Raw genomic sequence first — 26,913 nt, forward strand, 5'->3', positions numbered from 1 at the left:
AGATGGAGTGTGTAGAATCGCGGGGCAGGACCCAGCTGTTGACCAGTAAGTCTTCCTCTCGACCTGATGGTCCACAGGTGGAAGCGGAACGAGCGCAGACCTTGGCACCGGCGTGCCGCTTCACGGATTAGCCATCGCGCCTTTTTCCCAACGCGCTTTTTTCGGGGCCAGATGTGTCCAAACGAACCTTTAGTCACGCTCCGCGATGGCCGGGTTTCCTCCCCCGTCTAGATCTGGTGGGAATTCAGCTGGGGGTTTTTTTTTTTTCCTTCAAAAAAAAAAAAAAGGAAGAAATGGGTCATTCAATTTTGTCCTGATTTCTGCCCCCACCCTCCTCCTGTTCTCTCCCATGAGATAAAATTGAGCTGGGAAGAACTGAGCTTCTTATTTGGTTGGGGTGCAGGGGGCAGCCGGGGATCGGGACAGGGGTCGACGAGAGAGCACGGCTGAAGGCGGGGGGCTGAAGTCACGACAGGATGTGCAGGCCGTAAATCATCATTAATCTCCGAGCTCCCAGGGCCCGTGCAGGAAGTGCAGGAGAAGCCGGCGCAGAGACGGAGGAAAAAACGATTTCAACAGACTGCCCGAAAAAAAAACTGAACTCTTTTAGGCCACAAATCAAGCTAACTTTTAGGAGAAAATAAAATGATATGCTAGCAAAAGTCAAGTTGATTAATCGTGGCCTTGCAGTCTTTTTAGTATTTTCATTGGACTTTGAAGTCCTGTGATATCGAAGATTAAAGAAACATGAGAGATTCGAGAGCATCCACATGTGTCATAATTACGGAGCACAGTGCTCATGATTTGGATATTTTTAATTGCTGTGGAAATGTTGCAGTGACTGGCTTGTCAGAGTTGTCTATTTCCATGTTTTTCCAACTCATTGAGCTTATCGGTATCCACAGGGCCTCCATCCAGGGATCAAAATCAAAAAGAAGCGCAGCTTTCATCATTTTGAAACACTGCTCAAGCTGCCATAACGGCTAAACCTGTGCTCTAGTTTTTTTTCCAGTCAAAAATGACTACACTGTGCATGTATGCAGTAGTTAAGTGGGCTAATTAAGGTCTGATTTCATGTTAGAGTAAAGAAACAAAACCAAACTAATGTTTTGAATTTTATACAGCGATAAATAGAATATGGAACCATGTGATTTTAACCAGATGTCCATCTGCCTGAAGCTGATAAGAGGCATCCCTGTAGAATGCTGTTCTTCTCGTAATCACTGTGGAGGTTTGTAATTTTCTCAGGCTAAATTTGTGTTCATGGTAAAGGGTACATCGATTTGATGCACATTTTCCGGATGTCAAGCGTACTAGAATTAAACTTTCCATGTGTTTTGAAACTAGAAAGTACTCTTCATCTTGAGGGGATGATAATTCTCAGCTGTGAAGGTAAAAGTTGTTTAACACATGTCAGTGAATGCGTGACCAAAAAGACATTTGAATAGGAATACCAATCGAATGCGAGTCAAGGCTAACTGGTTCTCTTGTATGCATTTTTGTAGGCTGGACGGTCTCTGGCCAGTTACTGCTCAGACAATGGCCTGGCATCTAGGAGCACCTTTAAAACTTCACTTGTGGATACCGAGAACGATTCTGACCTCAAGCCTTTCCTCAAAGGTAACACCAAAGTGGAGGTAAGTACATACTGATATTCTACCGAATATCAACATTTCAAAATATGGCCATCTCTCCTGTTTTCATCTCCCTTCAATGGTTTCCTAATGCCACTCTTTCAAATTCGAGTGCTGGTGCTAGCTTGCTGCGAGGTCACTGGTCCTTCAGTTAATCAAACCTTTCACCTTTCAGACCTTGCACTTCAGGTTGTCTTTTAGCCCCCCAGTGGTCAAACGAGTTGGTGCTACTGTCAGAACTATGGAGCCGATCGCAATTTTTGAAAGCTAACTGAAAACAAACTTCTTCAGACTTTGCCTTTGTTCCCAGAATGGCATGCTCTATACATTGTAACCAGTATCTGATCTCACCAGCCTTTTAGTGAACTTGTGTGTAATGCTGGCCTAAAGCTTTTTCATATCACTGTGTATTTCAGTATGGTAGGTACTATTCACATGGTAGTATGGCACCATGTAATACTTTCTCTTCTCTAGGCCTTCTTGAATTACATTTGCCATGATACCCCCTTCTACCACAAACTGGATGCAATCATTTACCATATACATACAATATGTAAATGTTTGGAATTCTAATGCATGCTTGCAGTGGTGTATGATGCATAGATTCTTTTTTAAACCTCAGCTTACTTGAGTACACTTTAGAATGCTTACTGATATTGCATATTTTATTCTGCTTGCCATGAATTGGCAGAGTGTGTATTTAGTTAGAGGCATGCTATTGCAGTGGTACAGAATCGGTAATGAGAAATGTTCCCCTTGAGAAATAAGAATAATATTCAGTTTTTTTTTTCCTTTTTCATCTCAGAGGCTTCAGAGAGAGAATGCTAAGCTGAAAGAAGAGCTCGAGGACCTGCGGTAAGGCGGATTTCATTTGTATTCACGCCATTTGTACAGGATTAGCCGGTTTTAGCTGTGAATTTTGCGAGTCGAGCCTGGGCTGTCAAACATAGCAACCAAACTGTTGCGCTGTTTTCCTAGTCGAGATAACAGAAGACAAAACACACAACACGTGCCTTGGTGGCGGTGGGCGTGAATATGCTTTTCATTCTCAGTCAGTAATTAAACGCTCTAGAATGCTGTCATGGACGAGTAAACCCACTGTCTGCTCGCTGCAAGAATACTTCTGTGAATTATTTAGACTGTTTATGTTTTGGAGGCTGGAGACCGCTTCTCGATATTTATTCATTTGTTTTTTTCGTTCTGCCACTACAAACGAAATTGCAGGTATGTCACATACATGGGACATGTTCACAAGCGGCCTATTTAGCATCAAATACAGGACCAGTGTAGATTAGCGGAAAAGGCTGGACGCTCTAGTTTTTGTGCACAGAGTCACTTTTGTGCGCGTAGCTTCCACCTGCTCTTCCAAAAGAAATACGCACCTGGCACAAACGCTGTTTGCGTCTCGCGTCTGAGTCCTACTGTACGGCACAGCTCATTTAGAAATATCAAGTATGACATTGACATAACTGCCCCGAAAATCTTTATAAATAAAGCTGTTGGTGTTTTCTTTCTTTTTTTTCAGTTTAGCTTTTTTTGTCAGGGAGTGGGGTACACTTGTGAGAATTTGGAAGGTTGGAAGCCGCCAGGTTTTTTTTAGTTTTTTTAGCAAACATCCCTCTCACTCACTTACTCACTCACACTAACTTCAGGAGGGATTCCAAGCCACCAGCAGGTGGGAAAACAAAATCTATCACCCTCCTGCCTCGCAAAACACGCATGGCCTGCGCCGTGTTTACATAGAGACTGACTGCATCCCGGCTAAATCGTTTAAGGAAATGTATATCAGGCCCTGAGCACTTCTGTTTTCCATATCAATTTTAGCTTGGACCGACATCCCAATCCGGTTTACTGCGGGAGTACCCTTCTGCAGTAATGCTGCAAATATTTAGTTTCAATTTTTTTTTTATTGGCGGCCTTCTTCCAAGCCCCTGTTGAAGCATGTTTTGACGCTAATGTTGGTTGATGAATCACACTTGCGCTAGCCAGGTAGCTGAGCTACCGGTGCCGTCTGAGGAGTTAATTCTGGTCTCTCCTCTTAGGATCCAGTATCAGCAGCTGTTGGATGAGGGGAAAGAGGAGGTGTTTGATGAGAGGAGAGTCAATCTCCTGAAGGCTCAAGTGATGCAGCTGGAGAGACAGGTACAGTAATCGTGAAAGGTGTTCAACTCCCCCTTGAAATCACTTCAGTCAACTAGGGAATGAACCAACCCCATTAACCAGTTAATGTGTAAGATCATGAATGTGTGATTAGAATGTTCTTAACTGAACAGTCTAATGCTGATGTCACATACGCTACTGGTAATTGAAAGCAATGGAGTTCTCGAACACTGACAGGGTTAAATATTGTACTTGTGTATGTTGACCGTTTTGATGGAATCACAAAGCGCCATTTTAATGTCTGCCGTTTTGCAATGGTGGCTTTTATTGCAGTTCTATCCTCATCAGTGTTTATTTCTAAACTATTTAGCACCTGTGCAGCAGGGCTTTATGGCATTAAAAACAGAAGGGCTATTTTGTTTCATTGCTATGGCAATTAGATAGTAGTAGTAGTTGCAGTGCATTTTTAACTCCTGGCAAATTCAGAAAGGTTCTGGAAAAGAGAAATACTCATGGACAGCTGAGGTCAAAGGTGACCATATATGTAAATTTCTTTGAGTTCTGGCAAAAAAATAACAACTGCCCTGGAAGCTGTTACCACAGTAGCAGTCCTGACATAAATGTCTCATTTCAGCAGATAAATGAAAAATGTAGTTGCTTGTGTTACTGTTTGAGCATCAAAGAGCACAGTGACTGTTTATTAAACTACATTAAATCATGTGATATCAGTTTTAGCGAATAGCCCTTTCAGTGTTAGCTGCTAGTTTTTTTACCAATAAAATACGGAATATAGTTCTGAACTTTTCCTTACAATAAAGTGTACATGTACATATCTGAGTGACATTTACTTAAGTGAAGGCAGCTATTACAAATGGCAGAGCTGAGAATACAAAGAGAAATGTGAAGGTTGTGCAGGACGTGACCAGGATTGGCCGTCAGCCTCCGTGTGACGTGACCGGATTGGCTATTGGCCTCCGTGTGACGTGACCGGATTGGCTGTTGACCTCAGTGTGAAAACCCCTGCCCTTCACTCCCACCTGCACCCTCTCCAAAGTCACTCAGGTAGCGGCGAACGGACATGATTACAATTGAGATTCCTGGGAAGTCGGCTGGAACTAGCCGTAGCGCCAGCTGCCAAATGCAGCAGGCTGGCGCAGCGTGATGTTTGCACAGCGACCATTGTGCTTCTGCCGTGTGTTCATAAGCAGGCACGCTGTAGTTTTATTGCAGGAATTTTCCAGCCGGCTGTGGCGATGGCTAAATCCCGTTTGCCTTTCCTTCTGAGGTCTGCTCGGACACTTCTTCCTCTGTGTTTGTACAGGGATTTTCATAGGACCTCTGTGAGCACTGGTCAGAATATTCTGGAAAAAAATAAACATGCGTTTCATTCAGTACACACGCAACACCAAGCGCAGCGATTGTAAAATAACTGTAGCAGTACAATGCTATCTTTGCATCCAAGTTCATGATGAAGACTTTGCCACTTGTCAGTCTAATTGAGGCAATATTTGGAGTCTGTTTAGATGCATGTTTTTAAAAAAAATCTCTTTCAGGTTATTCTCTTGTCTGAAGGATTGAGTTCCCAGACGAGTCGCTGTCTGGAGGTGGAAAATGCCCTTGAACCCCTTACCGAGAGACTGAGGTACTTCACACAAGCTTCAAATCAATAGTGCATTTGGGGAAAGATTTCTTCAGTAAAGTAATGTGCTAGAATCTGTCTTTTACCATGAATGCACTGCTTGGTATTGTTATACAAGTGACTGAAACCTGTTCCAATATTCATGGTATATTTTGTAGTACCAGAGATTCAAGCACATTATTTTGGTCACGGGTATACTGTATTTGCATATAAATATATCAAGATCTCTTTCCTAAATTTTGTAGAAATGTTTGTGTTTTCGAAGGTAATGATCTGATTCTGATCTGATTAAATAGTCTGATTCTTCCCAGACTACTTAAAATGTCTTTTTGTATTTGCATGTGCATAGTTTTCCATTTACCGTAGTGGTGTAGTCATCACCTTTTGAAAATGAAAATGATTAAGAAGTAAAAGTAACTCGCTGCAGTCATCCATGCCCAGAAACGAATGCCTGTGAGCAATCACAGTTCCCGGCTAAGTAAAGCAATGCCGCTCGTTAGATAATGTTAAATTCATGTCTGAAGACTTATAAATGTGGTAGGCTGTGCTGTATTCAGATACGGACTTCTTACACACTAATCTGATGTAGCCATTAAAACCACAACCACTAAAAAGGCTCCTCATTTAATTAGTCTGGAGGCCTCTCTCTCAATGCCAGGCCGATTTCCTTCACAGGAGCTTCGTCAAAATGTCACATCGTATTTTTTAAGACGATTGCCAGTACCTCCGTGGTCATCATTTGCAAACTACCTGCAGACATAAATCGCTTCAGCCTTCAGATCCACGTTTTCTAGTTTACGTGCCGTCTTGCCGCGGTGCCCGCGATTACCGTCAATTTCAGACGGCCCGCCCGCTTAGCAAATCTCCCGAAATAGCTCGGGGAGAAGGTCGTTCTCCATCGGCCTCTTTGTGAACCGCGGCGTGCCACGGAGAGAGCGAAGGTGAGCGGGAGTGCAGGCAGAAGAGAGGTGCATCGCTGGGGAACACAGAACAGAAGCGGTCGCTCAGATGCGCAATCACAGACACGTGTTTAGCTGCCGGGAGGAATGACAGCGCTGCGAGTTTTCCCCCTACATTTGCCAGAGTTCAGATTGATCCTGATGTACTTCTTGTCCCTTGTGACTGAAGAGCAATTAAATGTCAAAACCGTACACGATTATGCAGATGTATAAATTTAGCGGATAATGTTATCAGGCAAATCAGTGCATCGCAGTGCTCATTGCGAACAATGTCACGCCTCTCGGAGTCTCTCTGATGACAAGGTGAACCGGAACATTCCGTTTTTATAAGGCATGTCGTGTTCCTCGTGCGACTTGTAATGAGCTGACTCCCGGGGTAGATCATCTTGTTTATGGAGGTAAATCAAGCCAGAGACTTTCTGTTCCAATGCAAATGTTTTCGGGAGGAACAACATTCTTCTCTGGGCTGCTTGGAGGGCACCTTGAGGTTTGAGGTTACAGTACTACTTGTGTTACAATTCAGGTTTAGGTGTTATATATATTCTCTGTGAAGCATTCAGGTTATGTTGAGAATGCCTAGTGTCACTCAAGGAAAAAATGGCTACACGAGACAGTACATGATATTAGTTCAGTATTCTCTGGAAAGAAGTCAATGATAATAGTGAAATTTGTCCAACCAAGCACATCTTTAAGATGTTTTTTCCAGTTCAAAACCAGAGGCGCGCGTTCTGAGGGCTCCTGCTTTGAAGTAGAACCCATTCGGTGGCCGTGTCGACTGGGCCGATGTTTATTTCTCCCAGAATAGCTGAAAGCGGCGTTGTGGCGGCGTCCCTCGCGTAGCCTCCCCCCCCGGACATAACGGCCTCATTGAAAGACGGGTCGTTTCCTCGGACGCCTCCGGGCGATCGCACCTGTTGCCCGTCAGCGGTGTGGGGGCTGGGGGGGCTTTCCTGTGACACCTGCCCTGCTCCAGGCCTGGTTCTCCTCGCTCTCTCCTGGAATAAGAGATGATGGTGAGGTGTCGAACCCCCCCACCCCCCCACCACTCCCGGCTGCGATGAACTCGCGCGATACGCCAGGGTAATCTTTTTCCCGCCCTGTAAGAGCTAAGTGGCTGTTCGCCCGCCGCTGATCCACTTATCGCCCGAGGATTACGGCAGTTGGGCCCGGCGTAATTTCATTTCGCCCCGCTTTCACGGACCCAAAGTGCTCCTGTTCCCCCCCGAAGGCGCGAACGCAGCCGTGACCCCTGAAACCTGCGAGGCGAGCATTTCGGCTCAGCCCCCGTCTCTCCATCACAAGGGCGTTTGTTTTAATTAAAGTACAGCAGGTATGAACTGGTTTTCAAAAATGTGAACGCTGAGACATCACAGGCTTCCGGTGACTCGTCTGAAATACATTTTCCATGCAGGCCTTTGTGCTTTGCCATTGTGCTCTATTTTATCATGTTGCTTAGCTACTGCAAGTCCATGCTTTCACTAGCTTTCAACCAAAAATCAGAATGAGGTCACTTTTGGTGGAGTAGTTGGCTTTGATACTCATACCATAATAGCATATATTTAATAAAATTAAAAAGGTTAGACTTAGATGTTAGTATAAAACCTCAGCTCATAAAGGCAATGCATTTAATAAAATAAACAGCTGCTATAATTGTAGTTATAGCAGAATGTGGAAAATATTAAAGGGGCTGTAAGGCAGTGTAAGGGCTTATGATTTTGACAAAACCGAAAATGATCACCTTTCTGATGAAGTTGTGAAAGTTGGCAGGTGACTTTCCAGGTGCATGTCCGTGGTCCGCCCTGCTCCCGCTGTCCCACAGGGTGATGTAGCAGCCCTTTCCCAGAATTCCCAGAGGCCCTGCTAGCTCTCAGGACTGCACAGGCGACCACCAGCTCGGTTGTTATGAACACAAACAGCCAATGGGTGTATCGGTCTAAAAAAAACCTTTTCATGTGACTTCTGCGATCACAGGTCAGGTGACTGGAGTTGAAACAACACGAAACTGACAGAAATAGGGACAAAAACCGATGGAATTGGGCCGTTGAACCCAACGACAGCTTAAAACACAAACAATGTAAAGGTCAGGAACGTCTTGTCAAATGATTCATCGGTGGAGTGCCCCGATAACAGTGGACAGTTTCCCGCTTCGCTACCCCTTGGCGTGAGCGTTTGGTGCCCTCAATGTCCTTGTTTGTTTCTCAGGTCTTTGCTGAGTGTGGACAGCCCATCCGCAGAAGTCCCCATTGCGCGAGCTGAGCTCACCCAGCTCATTGAGATGTGTGCTGACGTCAGGCGAAAACTGCACAGGAATAATAAGGTAATCGCTGCTAACAGGTCTCTTTTCACATACGCGTTTCTCTTATCTCCATGGCTATCGCACGCCAATGACATGAGAACCGCCTTGTGAGTTTCAGATGTTTTAAAGTGACCTTTTAAGTCGAACACATTTGCTTGATTAACATTTTTATACCTGAAACATTGAGAGACTGACAGCCTATCCAAACAAAGATTGCTGAAATGAAGCAAAGACAGAACGTATCATTACCCTTGAGGATTGGTCAGTCCTGTCCCTAATTCACTTCATTTAACTGCGTGTGTTTGTTTCGCTAGGCTACTACAGGTCAGTTTTGATACTCTGTGCACTGGGTTCATCTAACAGAAGGAGAGAATGAAAGTCAAGCTTACATTTTCATCATAAGATTTATCTGGAAACTCTATGGTGCACGGCACACTAGATTATGACCCTGTGAGGATAGAAGGTCCCTACAGCAGGCTATTCAGAAACGACCATCCGTTATTCTTGATTTTTCTATGTTGCCGTTTACGGCATAATAGATAACTTTGAATGGCGCACCGAAGACTGCACGCCTTGTGCATCTAATAGAGGCGGGAAGGAACTCTGTCGTGTCCTGGTTGTAAGCGAACGCTTACGGCAACGCTCCTTCAAGTCGCGTACGCGTATAATTTTAGTGCCGGGGAACAAAGGTCGATTACCACCATTAATACCCCATATGGATTTCCTGCGAGCTGTAATAGGGTAGGCTTAGCTCGGGCGTTTTTTTGCCCCCTGAATCGTTGTCTTCCGGCGGTTATCACACTGTATCTTGCTGTAATAGTTTCCCCTTCTCGCTCCGCCGTTAAAAAGGAAGGCCGGGGATGATGCAACACTCGCGTCCCGCAGATAATAACGTGCCACGATGATAGAAAGTCCCGTTAAGTAATAGCCGAGGTGTTATTACGCGCTTTATCATTTGCTTGCTCCAAAAAAAAAAAAAAAAAAAAAAAAACAATTTTGTATGCCTGTCAGGACAAAGTAATGGGATCGTTCCCGGCCGGGGCGCGTCCCGGTACCGTGGCGGGCTCCCGCTCGCGTTGGGGGGGGGGGGGAGCGGTTCAGACGCGGGGACAGATCGCACTTCATTTCTCTCTTCCGTTTCACTCCCCCCCCACCATCCCCCAGACTTCAGAGGGTAGGACGGGTTCGTGTGAATCCCTGAAAAACAGGCATGAAATTGCGCAGAGGCCCCCGGCAGGGCCGTCTGAAAACGCGTTTATTCCCTTTCTGCTTTGGCTTTTGTGAAGCAGGACTGATGTCGTTCAGCTGCTTTTAAGGGCAGGCCTCTTCCTGCGTTTTGGCTCCCGACTAGCATTTGTGGTCCGTGCCCCGGTCTCTTTCCCAAGAGCTAGAGAAGGTGCAGGAAACGCCGTCCTTACGACCATTTTAATTTCCTCCGGCCTAATCTGGAGATAAACCTTTGATGACCCCCCGAGTGTGGATTCTCTGCGCGGATTCTGAAGGGGGAGGGGGGGACTGCAGCTAATTTAATAAGGTTATTAATTAACGGCCAGACACTGCTAGCTTCCTTATGGCGAACATGCTCGGATCACAGATGCCGTTTGGTCAAACAAGCACCATTCCAGGTACATAAAAGACGAGGAGCTGTCATAAAGGGCTATTAAATATTTTTTAAACTGCTGTAAAACAAAATGGCCTTTTAGGCCACACGAGGATGACTAATAATAGTATCAATGAGAGGATCACCCTTGTCAAGTTCTTTGTTATTCATTGCATTGGGCAACATCACTAATAACAGAAATGCAGGAAATGACTCCATTCCCCCCCTCCCTTTTTTAATAGTTGTGTTTGTGACGGTTCCCTGCCCATCTTTATTCAAGCAGCAGAGTCTATCAGACATGGGGGCCACTTCAGTCCCCCACAGCCCTGGCTGGGTGTCGTTCTGCACCCCTTTGGCTTCTGTTCTCCCTCCCAATTACCGAGCCCATTCGTAACGTTTGTTCCTCGATGGCTTCTCCCGCCTCTCAACCATTGTCAGTTCCCCCCCCCCCCTCTCCCCCCCCATTCCCGTTCTTGATTTCATAATAATTTGTTCCCTGATTTATGTCAGACAGGTTGAAATCGTCGCTGAGTGCCGATCGCATAATGTCTGTAATTGATGTAATTACACGAACCATCTGCGGCGCTTCAGACGGCCGACCGTAAACGGCGTTTCGGGGTGGGGGGGGGGAGCCGCGGGAGACGGCGGCGGGATCAAGTGGCGGCGGAGAGGGGGGCCCGCGCGCAAAGCAAATGTATCTCGAGCATCCGAAAACATCGATTCGCTTTGTTATTCCCCTCGCCAATCGGGCCCTTGAGTTTATGGAGCTCTTCGGCGGAGATAGCGGGCTTTCGCCTTGTTTCGACGCTGCCGCTAATTACGAAAGCCCACCCCACCCCCCCCCCGAACGAAACTGCCGTCGCTCTCCGAACAACGCGGTTTCGGCTTACCTTATTACAGCATCGACATCCTCGCAATCAAATTAAAGCGATTGTGTTCTCATCTCTTACAGGTTTTGTTATTTGGAAAATGTAATTAAATTGGAATCGTAGCTTGGCACTTCAGTATGTGAGGTTATCCATTACAGTAAGTATTATTACTGTAATTTACTTTTATATATTACTGTGTTTTTATACATTATGATTGGGGATACGGTTTCAGATTTTTGTAACTCTTTTGTGAATGTTATCGAGAGGCAGAAATTTGTACACTCAATGCAGTAAGTCGCTGAAATGCATTCATGCATGGTGCAGTTCGGAATTTTCTGGAATTTAATTTGGGTAATGAACCGAATGCAACCAAATGCCATTGAACTGAGACTGCTCAGGTCGAACCCAGTCCATTTTTGCTTGGTAGAGTGCAGTGCTGTGTGTGTGTGCAGAAAGAGATCTTGTCTCTTTTCTTACGAAAAACAATCCACACATTTTGACCAGAGATAATGTGTCTGCAGTTGGGCCAAGTGTCATGTGGCTAGCTACGTTCCTCAAATCGTTTTCATCTGGACCGACAAGGATGAAAAAATGCGAATGAACTGCACGATGTTGCTTTGTGTCCTTTCCACACGTATCCTGTTGGGTCCCTGGGGCACTCTTTTGATCGTTTGTAGCTTTGCCCCCTGAGTGCAACAATCAGAATGAAACAAAACATAAACAAAACCAACTTACGATACATAATTTAATAACATATTTGCAGGCATTTTTGTATGTTTGTAAATATGTTGTTTAACACTTTTTGAATAATTTTCTGGCCTTTAATAGTAATGTAATTTCTGCATTCTAATTCTCCTCTCTGAACTAATTCTCCTCTCTGAACTATCTGCTCGTATTTAAAATTTCCAGATTTCACGGCCATCTTTGGATTTCACAGGATCCCCAGCCTGAGGGAATCATAGCTCCACTTGTGATTATCTTTGCAGCATTTTCCACGAAATGCATCTGCAAAGTGCTGCAGCGGGGGAGATCTGATCCTGCGTTCGTGTAATTGAACACTTTTTATTCATGTAACTCAGTGTTTAATATGTATTAATGCATCAGCGGACATACTGCAAACACAGTCTCACGCACACACACGCGCACGCGCACACACATGAAGAGCTAAGCTTAAATGCAAGCACAACAAATATAAAAAAAAATGTTGCACAAATAAGTGGGTAAACTCTAAAGGTGCACTCTGTGCCTCAGTGTCTTAAATGAGCTTGAATTCATGAGATTTTCAACGGTGACCCAGTGTACAGTTGCAGGCTCAGGTAGGGAGGAGAAAGACGTATGCCTGACAGAAAGAGTGGCAGGTGTGGTAAACTTGTCCAAACACTGAGGGCCCCAGTGGAGAATGGAAGCTTGCCTATCCCCCTTAATGGAGACAGGCAAATGGCCATAGGATGAGGAATCTGAAATGTGCATAGGAATACAGAGGAGTTTGAGTGGTTATAATTCCATTGTTTGGAACGAAGGAACCAGTATGTGGTTTACTTGGTAACTATAATGGGATAGGGGCTGCACTGCACAGAAAGACTGGTGAAGAAATATGTTATGTATCTAGAGAAGTAAAGATTTATTTTTAAAAAGTGAATGGTTAATTGATTAAACTGAACGCACATCACATTCCTGTGCAAGTTCTGTTATTGAATGTTTAAGTAAATCTGTTCAGTATTTTCTCAATTCTTCCACTAGGGGCAGACTACGATTAGGGACAGTTTACTTCCAGTTCACTGTGACAGTAACACACACTGAGCCTCATTCCAGAACATGTGGTCTTTGTTTTCATGGCTTATTAAAGATGGTCTGTCTCTATTTATTGCACTTCAGAATCCCAAACAGTCATCCATCATTGCCCAAAACTATCTATAAAACACATGCAGTGCCTGGGTTTCTCAAAGGATTTTTTTCTCCAGTGTAGTGTATTCTTTTTGTATGTTCCTGTGTCCATGCGTGTGCGTGTGCGGTAACACATGTATGTATCCCCTATGGATCCAATCTGGTTTTTATCAGTGTGGTTGTGATCTAATTTTACTATCTGCGAATACAGAATCCCACTACTGCAGATACTAGGAATAATCCAGCTATTGCGAAACAAAATACAATCATCTGGACATTTTCATACAGGTACCCTGATTCCTCTGTGACACTAAGTTAGTTTGATGTAAAACAGGTGTCGTGTAAGTATGAGCTAATGAGCTGATTAGCGGCTGCTGCGATGACATAATATTCATCCTGATTTAGGTAGAACGAGCTACAGATTAGAGCAATATACCGTAGCCTGTTACTCTCGCATAAAGAAAAATATGGCAGAGTGAGATTTAACACAAACCTAAGCCGTGTCTTCACAGAGGCAGCGCCACGATTCTCTCGGCTTCCAGGCCAAAGTGCTTTCATATGGCCGGGACGGAAACCTTATTTGGTGAGAGGCTTTCTCCGGGTCTGTGGCCACGGCTCCCATCTCTTCCCCCATCTGGTTTCCATCAGATTAATGTTATGGCTTGTTAAAGTCACACACTGCGTCGAAAAGACCACAGATTCGTATCAGGACCTCGAAAGGAGTGCAGTTTTTCACGTGATAAAAGATTGCCTGGATTATGGCCATAATCCATTAATAAGGAAGCATGTGTGACATTACTAATGTCCTACATCAGTGCTGAGCCACTGACTCGAATGAGGTTATTACATGTGGTAACTGTAAGGGTGTCATATGACAGAGGTTATATATATATATATATATATATATGTGTGTGTGTGTGTGAAAGAATATCTGTGACATGTTCAGGTGTTGTATATGTTATGCCTATTTATACTGTTCAGAGCTACAGTACAAGAGTTTATTTGGAAAAACGGCCTTTATTCAGTTTGACTCCAGTATGCCTTTTTGTTTATGTCCAGTAACATCTTTTAAGAAAGTTCTTTTTGGTACTTATACACAGAGGTGTTATAAGAGAGAGGTGGGGGGTTAGGGCAATTCAAAGGGCCCTGACTGACAGGGACCCTAAAAAAATATTCAAACATAGGATTTTCTGGTGTAGTGGGGCCCAATGTGAGATCTTTTCATTGGGCCCAAAATCCCTGGTGACCCCTCTGCTTATGCAACGCGTGAAGTTGTTTTTCACCGGCCGCTTGTGAATGGTCAGTTTGTGCTGGCGGTCACGAGCAAGAAAAATGTCTCGGGAATGAGAAACCAAACCCTTACTTTTTATTTGTTTGTAAAAAAATGTATGTTCTCGATGCTTAGGTAGAGGTCAAAGTGCTCCCTATTTTTAAACGCAAGCCTAATCCGAGTAAGAAGCCGAAAAGGCAAGCGTAGGATATGGACGCTTGTGAAAACATCGCTCCCGGAGTTAATGGCGTGGCATTTAAAGACCATTCGTGAAGAGAAAAAGTGTGAAGGAAGCTTTTAGGCGCTCGGCGCAGAGAGATCGCTCGCTCGATGCGGTCGCAGGCCTCAGAAACTGCGGCTCAGCACACCGCTAGCGGCTGCGCGCGACGCCTGACGTCGCCCGCGCGGAATTCGCTCGGCCAGATATTTGCCCTTCGCTACAGCAATAAAGCAAGAAATGATGAAAAAAAGAGCAGCCCGTGGGGGACCCGCAGCTGTCTCCAAATTGCTCTATATGTCGGGAATAAAGGCAACTGCGTGGATAATGACCTCATTCTTACAAATAGAGAAATTATTCAGTTTCTGAAAAAAAAAGGAAAATGGCTCCATTTGCCTGAAGGGTCTACAAGTTCAGGAATCTGGGATGTTCCCTTCCACCATGAATGCGCACCCTGTCCTCCCCAATTACAGCAGCGTCTTCCGCGGCCCCTGCTCCCCCCGCCCCCTCCCCTCCTAATTGTGCGGCTGGCCCGTGTTTACATACAAGTGAAAAGGGTGCCCTTCAAAGTCCGAAATCTGTGAGCGGCTCATGTGCTTCAGTGCATCTGTTTACCCAAGGCTAATTTTTTGACGCAGCTAAGCTGCCCTTGCACAGCTCTGCTGGGGGGTGAGGGGGAAGGGGAATGAGGGGGGGGCGGTGAGGAAGGTGAAAGGTCAGAGGTTAACGGGAGGGTTCGGCAGAATGTGTGCGCCTGAGGACAGCAGATAGCGAGGAGGGGGGGGAGTGGGGAGTGGGGAGGGGGGATGGAGAGACTTCTCGTGATAAGGCCGGGGGATTTCGAGCGGCCCGGGCTGTGAAATTTAATTGGCGTGAGTAACTGCTCGTCCGCGCGGGCCCTCCCCGTCAGGAAGCGCTCGGAGACCGGGAGGCCCGCTCTTGAACCTGGGCAGGTCCGCGGCTCTGCAGCGCTCCAGCCCCACAGCCTGCGCTCGTGGATCAGCGTAATTACTGCTCTCAGCCCACCGGGTTATTGGTTTAAGGAATGTCAGATGCGTATATCAAACCCAATTTGTTCCTCTTGGCCTGAGGTCACTTCCCCCCGCGCCTCCCCCCCCCCCCCCAATCGCACTCCGCCTCACCAGCTTTTACAGGAACATCGATACAGCTGGACAACCATCTCACTCTCTCTTCCTGCTGTCTGTTTGCCTGGTCTCTGATTTCTGTTTGGTTAGAAAACAGTGTGGTATATGTCGGTAGGTTGGTTAGAAAACAGTGTGGTATATGTCAGTAGGGTAGTTAAAAAACAGTGTGGTATGTTGGTGGATTGGATCATTTTTATTAAAATACTAAGCAAACTGTGATCTTATTAAATTGAAAGGATTGTTCATTTCTGACCTGCCACCTGGTGCCAGAAGATGTCTCTGAATTAACAAAAAAAAAAAAAAGAGGCAGTGAGCATGGCTGGTCCTCATTCACCTGAAACATGCTACATGTGTGACTAATACATCAAATGCATTTTCTGCAAATATCCCATTTCTGTTTGTCCAAAGATTCCTTCCTCTGATTTGTGTGGACGTGAGCCTTTGCACAGATTAACAGTAATACTGTATCCTAAACTGTTCACCTGAATTGAATACGCTGCAATTTGTATGGGGTTCTTTCCCTATTTTAGGAAAATAGCTTACATTTCAGTATTTTGCCCTAATTTTCAGGAAATAGGCTTGCATGAAGCACTTTCTTTTTAAAATTTTGAATGTAGACACGTATTTGAATGTCTTTTAGCAGGGTAGACTCACAAGCTGAGGTGTTGCTGTGTGGCGTCAGTTTCCTAAAAAACACTGGTAAAATGGATTTTATCTTTATGGGGTTCATATTTATCTTATTTTGTCTATATCGTTTCCAAAATAAGCAACTTTGGTTATTCTGGCCACATAGATAAGTGAAATAAAGACTTTAGGACCATGCTTAACTGCATTTTAAGTAAGAAAGGCTGCTTTTGTAGTATTAGTTATCCACAAGCGCGCAGCGAACAGTGCTTATCAGAATAAAATGAATGTATTAGTGGGGAGCACTAATGGGTCATCCTGCCGGTGGCACTGTAGGTTGGGGAGCCTCTGCCTTAGCTCCTCCAGAGCTGTCAGTGTCAGCGAGAGATGCTGCTGCTTTCGCTTGGCACTCGTTCTCTCGTGGAGCTGTGTGGCCTATGGAAAAAATGGCGGGCGCGTTTGGCGAGCGGGCCTACATTAGAGATGTTTCCGCCTCAGCACTACTGGCACCCCCCCCAGTCACTGGGGAGGGACGGCTGGCAGTTACATACTGGGTAGGAGAAAGGAGGGGGAAAAAAGGTGAAAAATAAGCCAATGATAATAATTAAAAAACGAAGACTTCCAAATGTCTGTTTTTCATTCGTGTATGTCTTCTGTTCTTCATCTCGCCTAACGTGAAATCGATGCGATCTCAGATCTGTTTTAGGTTTGCTAATGAAATGTTTCGCTGAAAAGTGAGCCGTACTGTTGAGTCCTCCCAAGGATCCGTCAACAGACTGGTAACTTTGAAGTGTGGACCACACTGCAGCGAGTTTGATTCTGGCAGGGAGGAGGACAGCTCAGTTATACGGCGATGTTTCTTTGCATTAACTCAATCGAAAGCAGTGGTGTGAAAGGAGGCTTTTTTTAGTCTGGGCTTTGAGTTTTGATCCAAGTTTTCAGTTGGATTCTGCAAATTATGACAGGCTGGCAGTGGTAAATTAATGAGGTGACCTCTACTCTGTCTAGTTGGAAAAAAAGAAAAGAAGTAAAATATCAATTCCCGCTATCCCAGTAACTCAAATACAAGTATGCTAGGATAATAGCATTTGTCCATCCACCCATCCGTCCATCATGCTTGAAATAGCCTAGACATTTATCTGCCTTTGCCCTTGTCAGGGAAAGCCATTGCCACGTGAGCTATTTATTGCAATCTAGCAATAACTTAAACATAACTTTATTAACAAATATGAATTGTTTCTCTACTCATAATTGTTTGTGCAAGGTTCTGCATGGATGTAGATGTGGAACCGATGTGCATTTCATAGGGGAAAAAGTCAAAATTTCATATTATTTTCTCATTAACATTTAGGGTATACAACACTTTAAAACAGAGCTGGTTGCTTTTACACAAAACATTGAAAGGTAACTAATGAAAATATTCAGTGACATTTCAAGCTATTAATTTACCGTGAACGACTGATGGGAACAAGCAAAATAAAAAAAAATAAAAAATTGGCATTCTTCAGTTTAACATCTATAATAAGTGATCAGATGTGTGCATTACAAGGACGAAGGAAGAATATGTAAGAGAAAACTCCTACTCATAGCTTTAATATTTACGGATTCATGTGTAATTTTCAACGCACGCATTGTGAAGATCCGTCCGACTGGCTCAGTGCCTTGCAGAGCAGTGTGAAGGCTTAGAGATGCAGTCCGTTGGATTTATCTGTTGTGTTTTCATCTTGTTGCGGTATAAATAGTAAATCTTCATTGTTCAGAAGCATATTTCCCTTGCCAAGAAACGGCTAGACATGTACGCAACAGATGTTCTCAACCTTTTTGTTTTATGAAGCTCATTGTTCACTTGTCAAAACAAGAACTAAGTCTCCTAAATAAAGTTCAAGGAGGCTGCCTGAAAATTTAATAGGAATTCTTCCTTTTATGTTTTACATTTTTCACACATAAATCTTTTTTTCTCTTTAGTTGTTCAGGTTGCTCCTTTCGCTTGCGTTATTTGTGTGCCGATAAAACTCAGCGTTGTATCATTAGGCGTTACGTCTCGGCTCATTTTCCGCTTTCATCAAAACTTCAGCTACTTGAATGATTCCTCTGCGGGGAAAACGGTTTCAACAGTTTAAAGTTTCTTTTATAGTCTTTTCACTGCAGTAGATAAGATAAGTGGGTGCAGGCGTTCCAGAAACCGCCGTGTTTTCAGTGCTCGGTGGATTTCCTACTAAAAACAAATGTGGATGTGACTCACTTCAGTGCTGTTTACAAAAAAGACCTTGATGCAGATAAGTAGGACAACTGTATGACACATACACGTCTCCTTCAAGAGTTTTTTTCTTAGACTTTTTCTTCAGACTTCTTTTTCTTCGTTTTCATGCAAATGAAATGCTTGGGTTGTAGCTGCCAGGTGGCATCAGAACACCAGCCGTAAGAGAAGGCTGGTTGAAGGCTTCCCAGCTGCCCCAGTGCCTGCTGGGAAATGGGGCGCCTGGAAAGCGGGTCTCTGGAGCGGCGAGCGCTCCAAGCGCAGATCAGAGGTATGCGGCAGATGGCGGTCTTTGGCTCCCGCGCCGCGAGCGCATGAAGAGGGCTTCCGTACCAGTCAATCCGTCATCTGTCACCCAACCCGCCGGAGGGTACAGACGCAACCAAACTGGAGTGATGCTCCTCCCCCTCTCTTTCACGACTCGATGCCAAGTTCACTCGCACCTGCGCGAGTGTCAAAGACTACCAGCGTGCACTTTTGAGAAGAACGTGCTTTCTCTCGCTGTGCGATTTCTGGGATTACCGCAGGGTTTCGCCTCTTAAATCGCACTGCAAGCCCGCTGAGAAGTCTAATCACCAGATGAAGCGCCTTTGCCTTAGCTTAGAGCGTTAATCCAATCTTCTGTTTGCCCTTCTTATCCTGGTAAACGTGGCATTTAGATGAACCATAGGGCGAAAGTAAATCCACATGCTGTTTACAAAACCATAGAGTCAACATCCCTCTTTGCCATATGGCCAACATGAAAAGAGTCAGAAACCACAGCTTGACGTCAGATCCTTCACCGGGCCCAGAATTCCCAATGCGAAAGATGTGTAATGTCTCAAAAATAAAAATAAATATCACTTTGTGCTAGTGAAACTGGGGAGCACCTGACTGGTTGTAAACATCTCAGTCTGTCGTATAAAATGAGCTCCTTTTACACGGTGCATAAAAACAACAATCAATGAGCACGTAATTGACATAGATCCTGGTGAGCACAGCGGCACCACTCTGAGCATTAAAAATCAGACAAGCGAACCTTTACTTTGTGCAGAAACGTGAAATTGAAGGGAAACAAATGGAATTGCATGTTTGCAGCTTGGCATACGACTGGATTTGTGTAAATATTTTGGGTGTGCATGACTGGCTTTGCGACAAGCTGGTTATGAGGAGGCACAAGTTCCAAAACATTTGCTATGAATCCCTGACCTTGAGTAATCGGTATTTATCATATATTGAAACTTGAAGCAAAAAATTGAAGCAACAAATCGATGTGAGGGAAATTTGTCTTTATTAAATGCATTGATAAAGTGTTGTCTGTGCTTGATGATGTTATGAGTTGTGAGCAATTTCTCCCTTCTTGTGCCAAGTTAACATGTGCAAAGTAGGCCAAATCATTTTTTAGATTTTCCTGAAAATTATATGCAAAGTGGTTTTGATATTATCCACCTAGGGCATATCAAATCATTAAATCGCTCTGCATTTCAGTAGTTCCCGTGGTTGAGGTGAAAAGTCTGATTCAGCTCTGTGCTTTGGTGCACAATAGGAGCATCAATTGAAATTAGGGCCAAAGATAGTTGGATGAGAATCAGAGACCTGTGGAGACCTCATACAGTAACTTGGACGTGTGGTCATTCATCGCTAATGAGCCAAGTACCGCACGTGGCACTGGCCAGAATCTCAGTCTCAGAATTATCAGTGTCAGGCCTCGCCATGCTGAAATGCTCCAGAAGCTTTTGCTTCGGCATCATCTCTTGGCAGCCAGCATTCAAGCTGCTCTGTTCAGATGGCAGCATTTTACCCGAAAAATGGGTTTGAATCTAAACCCACAGTTTTACACCCCCCAAGATGGGTTTGAATCTAAACCCACAGTTTTACACCCTGAAGATGAGTTTGAATCTAAACCCGCTGTTGTAAACCCCCCAGGATGGGTTAAATGTAAACCTGCAGTTTTAAACCCCCCAATATGGGTTTTAATCTAAACTTACAGTTTTAACCCCCCCAACATTGGTTTCAATCTAAACCCACATTTTTAACCCCCCAAGATGGGTTTGAATCCATACCCGCAGTTTTAAATCCCGCAGATGAGTTTGAATCGAACCCGATCCCTGCGGGCTTGTTGGGTTTAAATGCGAGTCGTCTGGCTGCTGAGAACGGGGCCGCCCGAGGCGTCAGAAGCGCTCATCGCGCCGCGCGGAAAATTTCCTCTCCGTCACAGAGCCCGTTCAGACAGCGGAGCGCATTCCTTTCAAAAATAACAAGCCAGTAAACCAGCCTCCCTAATGCTGTAAAACAGAAGAAAAGGGGGGAAAAAACCTGGGAGGGATTTGCATATATGAGAGGAGTACTCTGCATTATTTTGCACTTTCCCTGGTCTGCTTGCCACATAAACGGATAATCTTGACGAACGGGCTGTTGTTTCTAGGCCCTGCATAAAATAAATAAATGAGCTCGCTGGCGTAGAGGTGCTTTGAATCCAAGGCATTTTCTACATGCAGACATCGTGCAGGGCTATAAAATTAGGTTAAAAGCAAATATGTGTCTTCCTTATCAAAACTGTTTGCAAATCTGCCAAGTATTACCTGAGAACACGCATTGAGACCCATACACTGCGGTAATGGCTTTGCAGCTGTTTCTACCATGTGGAAAATAATTTACCTGATTATGAATACGCTGTCTGATTTAAAACCAAGGTCAAAACGAGCGGCTTCTCAACCCCAAGGCTGCTCACATTCCACACGAGGATTGAAAACAAGCTTTAACTGCCACATAAATGCAGGATGCAACTATTATATTTCTCCCTATTACATATGTTATATTTATATTCATTACCTTATGGCTAAATCAGTCAACATCGTGTGATACAAAAATGTTACAGTAAGTGATTTGTGGTGATATATACTCGTAGTTATTGTTTCACATTTTAAAGGTCTCTACAGAGTTCCTATGACAATCACATATTTCTATATAAACATTTGGTTATGAATGCGATTTTATCAATTCATTATGCATCAGTTGTATTTGGCTCATCGTGGAATTGTTCGGTTTCATTGTCTGAAGTTCACTGCTCAGTGGTGGTGGGGGGGTGTAACAGGAAGAATAACATTCACAGAAATGGAAAGAGTGAAAATTGGATGGGCACATTAAAGAAGCAAACATTCATTTCAGAGAAAGATGAGCTCAGGTGAAGGTTATCAAAGTTTTGAGACCTTCAAAGGAAACAATATGGGAAATGTCAGCTCCTATATTCTGTTTCCTTTGCTGATGTGAGCTAACATGATTTGAGGTCAGCAGTGAGTGGAACCAGGGCATATTTGAAAATTAAATTTCGACGGACGGCGGTCCTCGGAGAAATGCCGCCCTTAGTTCTGTTGTCAGCTCTGTTGTTGTCCAGCGTGCGGCTCAGAACATGTTGAGAGTCTGGTTTGAGGTGCAGTTCAAAAGGAATAGGACATTTAAAAAAAAAATTAGCTGTACTTATCTGGCTTTGATGGCCTATGTATTCTCTTGTGGAGAATCCTGCAGCTGTTACCCCTGCCTGTGTGTTTAATATTGCGTGCATTTCTGAAATGGAAATGATACTTGCGGTCCCGGAATTCATTTGCACAGACAGTTAATGCGACAGGGCTTCTCGTTATTCTCCAATAAAAAAATAAATAGAATAAAAAACACAAGACGATACAGAAGCTCCAGATAAATTGAGTCTTTTTCCTTACTTTGCAATGCCTTCTGGGCTAAAATGTACTTGAGACATAATAACAAAAACATTATGAACTTGGGACCTTACTGTTGCCTAAATATTTTCCTCACATGTGTTTATGCAACTAAATGACCATTTGCTGCAGATTAGTTGAAGGCTCCAAAACAATAGAATCAAGACTCTACGATCTTTCAGATACATCTATGCTATTGATCTGCTATAGTAATTACAGAATATCTATTCCAATTCGTTTCTATTTTGTTAAAGGTGATGTTTTCATTTATTTGGGTAAATGCTAATGAAAACGCGCACTGTGTGGGTTGAAACGGACATGGAATGGTTAGAGAATAGGTCGGTTAAGAGTGATGCTCTACATTCTTCCTTTTGTGCTTGTAGGTGAAGACTGTGGAGAACCTCTCCATGCCTTGGATAATGTCCAAGAGGAACCTGGTCAAGCAGCCAGTCACCCTGGTGGATCTTTGCTATGGGAAGACAAATAACTTAAACCTTCAGCAAGTGGTAAGTCCAGTTAATCACCAGTCCCCTGGGTAATATTTCTGTTCTGTCAGCATCTGTCTGTACTTGAACTCAGTCACTCATCGCTCGTGCACGTCAACAACTTATTTTTAAGGGAGTGGCAGGATTTGGAAAATGTGTTGCCATTTTCTGTTCTCTTACAGTGAAGCAATTGCTTGATATTCCATCTGCATGTACAGAAATGACACCAGGATGCCAGTCTCTGACGCTCTAAATGCATGCTAAAAAAATACTATAGATAACTTTTTGTTTAGAAGATTTTAAATGGATCTCATTTCGACCTTTGAGAAATGACCAGCTACTTCTTTTTACTAAGTAGAGGAAGAATTTCATTTTCCTGTAAGCGATTACAAAAACAAAAGGGGGGGGGGGGGGCGTCCAGCTTTGATGGCATGTTTTAAGAGCAGCTGGTCCTTCAGACTCAGCCTTTGCTTTGTATACAAGTCTCCTGTGTGTCATCACTTGTGGAAATGTTTGTTGAAATCGTAAGTAGTTATGTGCTGCCATTTTTACGCGCTTCACACCGAACGACTACAAAGCCATTTACTGATGTCCATCTGCCTGAGAGACAGATTCAGAACATCATATTTTCTGGACAATCATGTGTTATGGCCCACATCCTTCTGGATTTTAATGATTCAGGGGCAGCAGTGGCTGCTGCATTCAATGATGCCACTTAAACCAAGAAACAGAAAACCAATAGAACAAAACTGAGGACTTCATTGTCCCAAAATCATTGTCCCAAAATATATAGGAGTACTCATAAGTGGACACTGGACAGAAAAGAAAAAAACGAGGGGGTATTCAGGCCTCCCCACAATGGGAAGGCGGACTGGAAATACCCCAACCTGCCTGTACAAAACTAAAACAAAACCAACAAAAATAAACCCGAAAACATCCACACAAAAAAGTGTGTGGTCAAACAATGCCAGTTTCCCACAGCTGTAGCCGCACAAAAAAAACTCTGCTAGCTGTGCCAGCTTCAAAGAGACTGACCATGAGAGAGAGAAGGGCAGGAACTTATGCTTTCCCAAAAGGAACAGGTGTGCTGGATTTTCAATCAGGGCCAGGTGAATGCAGTTCCCAGTCCAGCAGAGAACATAAACTCTGCAGTGAGGGAGGGGGGAGAAAAAAAGCTGAGCATAACACCGTGTCATATATTGCCTCAATCCAGTGTTTCACTGAACTTGTGTGTCGGAGGAACATCGGAGGGTCCATTTGACGTATTTCCTGGTCTTTCTTGATGGAAAACGGCAATTAAAAAGCAGTTGCACGCTGTCATCTGGCAGTGGGGTAATTAGAGGGGGCCTTGGGGCCCCCCCTGGATTCAGGAACGCTTTCCTGGAGGCACGGTTGCCCCTGGTGATGGTTATAATCATTCTTTTCTGAGTTGCTGCAGCTGGTATCGCTGCAGCTCGGGCCAATCAATGTTTTTTCCCCTGACGGACTGAATCCACACCCACTGTTCTCTTCAAGGTGAGCCGCCCAGCGGCTGTCCGCTGCCTGAAGGGCCAGTGGGCACTCTTCCGAGGCGAATCGAAGGGGATTGCTCGCGCCAGGTCTGTTTCACACCTCAAGGCGGATACAGATACTGTGTAGTCTTTACAGCAGTGGTAACCAATCCCGATCCTGGAGATCTGCCGCCCTGTAGGATTTCACTCCAACCCTAACAAAGCACACCTCATTCAACAGCTAGCGATCTAGTTCTACCATCCTGTAGGTTTCCATTTCAACCCTAATTTGGCACATCTGTTTCTACTAATTAGCAGCTCAATGAGATCGCTAGCTGCTGAATGATGTGTGCTTTGTTAGAGCTGGAGTGACAACCTACAGGATGGTAGATCTCCTGGAACAGGGTTGGGCAACCCTGGTGTACATGTTGCAGTATATATTAAGTCATAGAATAACAGCAATCTGTATTCCATAGTAGTATTCCATAACATTCATGAAGCCAAAAATATACCATTAGGAAAGCCCTGAATATTTTTTTTTAGAGAAGCTCAGTACTATATGCAGTTGGCCGACATGGTGCATTGTACATCACATCAGAGAATAATAATACTATTCCATACTTATTCATGAATGTGCCTGTAGGAAAGGAATCCCTTTCAGTCGTTGGCCACCGTGTTCAGCGGTGTCTAAGGGAAGTAGTATTCAGTATACATCTCGCAGAAATTCGACTGTATTTTCACCAGAATGTATTCTTGTGGAATCTCTCGGGGCGTCCCTCAAAACCCTTGTCTTGCTTAAAAGCCTTGAGGCATTCGGTAACTTGAATCGTCTCGAGGCGGCGTAAACATCTGCCAAAATTTCAAGAGACTCACGCTCCTTTGAGGAGAGAATGCTTTTTTTTCCCCTTTTCTTTTCTTTTCTTTTCGGTTTTAAAGGAGCTGAATTATTTTGTTTCTTGTTTGCATTTATAATCTCCTTCTCTCAGCTGAATATGTAATTAGGCTTTATTCATACGCCTTTGTGGAAAGAATTTCAAATAATAAGATTGGTTTCAATGAATATTGCATTAATCTATTCTGAAAGATGCATATGGTGTTTGATACATAACCTTAGAGCTATAATATCAGAATACATAAAAAATATTCCCTTTTGGTGCATGCCAAACATTGCTACATTGTGAGGAATGGTGGCAACTTGAAAAAAGAATTTAAAGATAATGTAACTTTGGAATTGCTGCTTTTTTGGAACATTGCCATCTCATATGTTGAATCCTTAGCAAGATCAAATACACATATTTGAAATGATTACAAAACATTATAATTTGGGATATCAACAGTAAATAGAATGCTTGTTTGTACAGAATACCATATGGTACTTCTTTATCAAATTTAAACAAAATTTGCTGTATATGCAACAAATGATTACCATGGCGTGAATGTATTTGGTTTAATTTCCTCTAGACTGCTGTGTGATTTTATGGTAATATCACAAAGCAGTTGGCAGTTCATGCTCAGTTTTTCCTGTGCCTGGGAGTAGATGGAGGAAATGTTTGACCCTCTCTCAGTGTGTATTCTGTATTTCTTTAGGCTCACCTACCGTGCCTCATTTCTTCTGGCACAAAAAAAACGACGGGGAATCCCGTGGACCCATTTAAATTTAAAGTGGATATTCCCCTCCCTGTGGTCTGTCAGGGGACATGTCATAGCGTCCAGCGAATTGGGTGGGGGGGGGGGGGGGGGGGGGGGGGGGGGGGGGCGGTGCAGTCCATCAGCTTTCAGCATAGAAGGAACAATGCTTCTGCGTGATCTATGACTGCATTTTATCATCCTCCATTGAATTAGTGTGTGCTCCACAGTATAGACAAGTGGTCAGGTTTTTTTTTTTTAAGCTAGAGTGTAAATTATTGGAAGTTCAATGCTTAGACCAAAGCAAAAATATTTTTCATGACTTCTATCAAATCTAAATTGAGTGGAAAGATTTATTGATTGGGTGTTTTATTGTTAAAGGCGTGTGTCATTATGTCCATCACTTTCCACTGGTAGTGTTTGACCTGAAAACTAATCTTATTGCAAGGTTCTCTAAATGTGCACGTCTGCTAAGTAGGCTAATGTTTAATTTCCATAGATGTTGCAGTTTACTCATTTTACCTGTATGCAGTTTTGGTCTGTTTTAATTTGGATTAATTAGTTCTTTTAAAATTTTTTTTAGATAATTTGTATTTATTGGGAATATTTATTTTACACAATTAAAAATGCATGGTTCCTTGAAGGGTTTCAGTATCAAAAGCAAAAAAAAAAAAAAAAAAGGCCAAACGTCTTTTTATATAAACAAAAACAAACTATATCCAACAGGATGTTTCACTGGTATTGTACCTGATTTTCATTCACTGGGTGGAAGATATATCACACATTGTGTAATCGTGGCCTTTTCTCTGTTATTAGAGGCTTCTACTTTAACAGAATTTGATTTGCCGGGGTTCAGTAGATGCTTCATAGCTAATGCCCTGATGTGTCTGTTATTTGGCCTTATGAAATTAAATATCACCTCACGCGAAATGGGGTTCAGGCAGGCCAATCTCTCTCCTCTCTCCTTCGACGCAGAAGGGGGAGGAGCGGCACCTACTGCGCTCTTCAGATGAAAAGGGTTCTGCTAACCAGTGTTGAGGAGCACAATATATGGTATTGACAGATACCACGTTGTGTACTTGGAAAGGCAATGACGTGACGGCATTGTCTAGAAATTCAGTGCAAT

At 43.8% G+C, this 26,913-nt stretch overlaps 1 protein-coding gene across 1 annotated transcript in view; it reads left to right on the plus strand.

Moving 5' to 3' along the window:
• Positions 1-26,913, plus strand: part of LOC118237154 — a 69,524-nt gene that overhangs the window by 12,486 nt on the left and 30,125 nt on the right. Inside the window, exons 2-7 of the mRNA XM_035435618.1 lie at positions 1,506-1,637; positions 2,440-2,489; positions 3,677-3,776; positions 5,288-5,376; positions 8,535-8,649; positions 22,570-22,692. Of these exons, the coding sequence (XP_035291509.1) occupies positions 1,506-1,637; positions 2,440-2,489; positions 3,677-3,776; positions 5,288-5,376; positions 8,535-8,649; positions 22,570-22,692 (609 nt within the window). The remainder of the gene's footprint in view (positions 1-1,505; positions 1,638-2,439; positions 2,490-3,676; positions 3,777-5,287; positions 5,377-8,534; positions 8,650-22,569; positions 22,693-26,913) is intronic.

Source organism: Anguilla anguilla, chromosome 10 (genome assembly GCF_013347855.1).
Source record: "Anguilla anguilla isolate fAngAng1 chromosome 10, fAngAng1.pri, whole genome shotgun sequence".
NCBI lineage: Eukaryota > Metazoa > Chordata > Actinopteri > Anguilliformes > Anguillidae > Anguilla > Anguilla anguilla.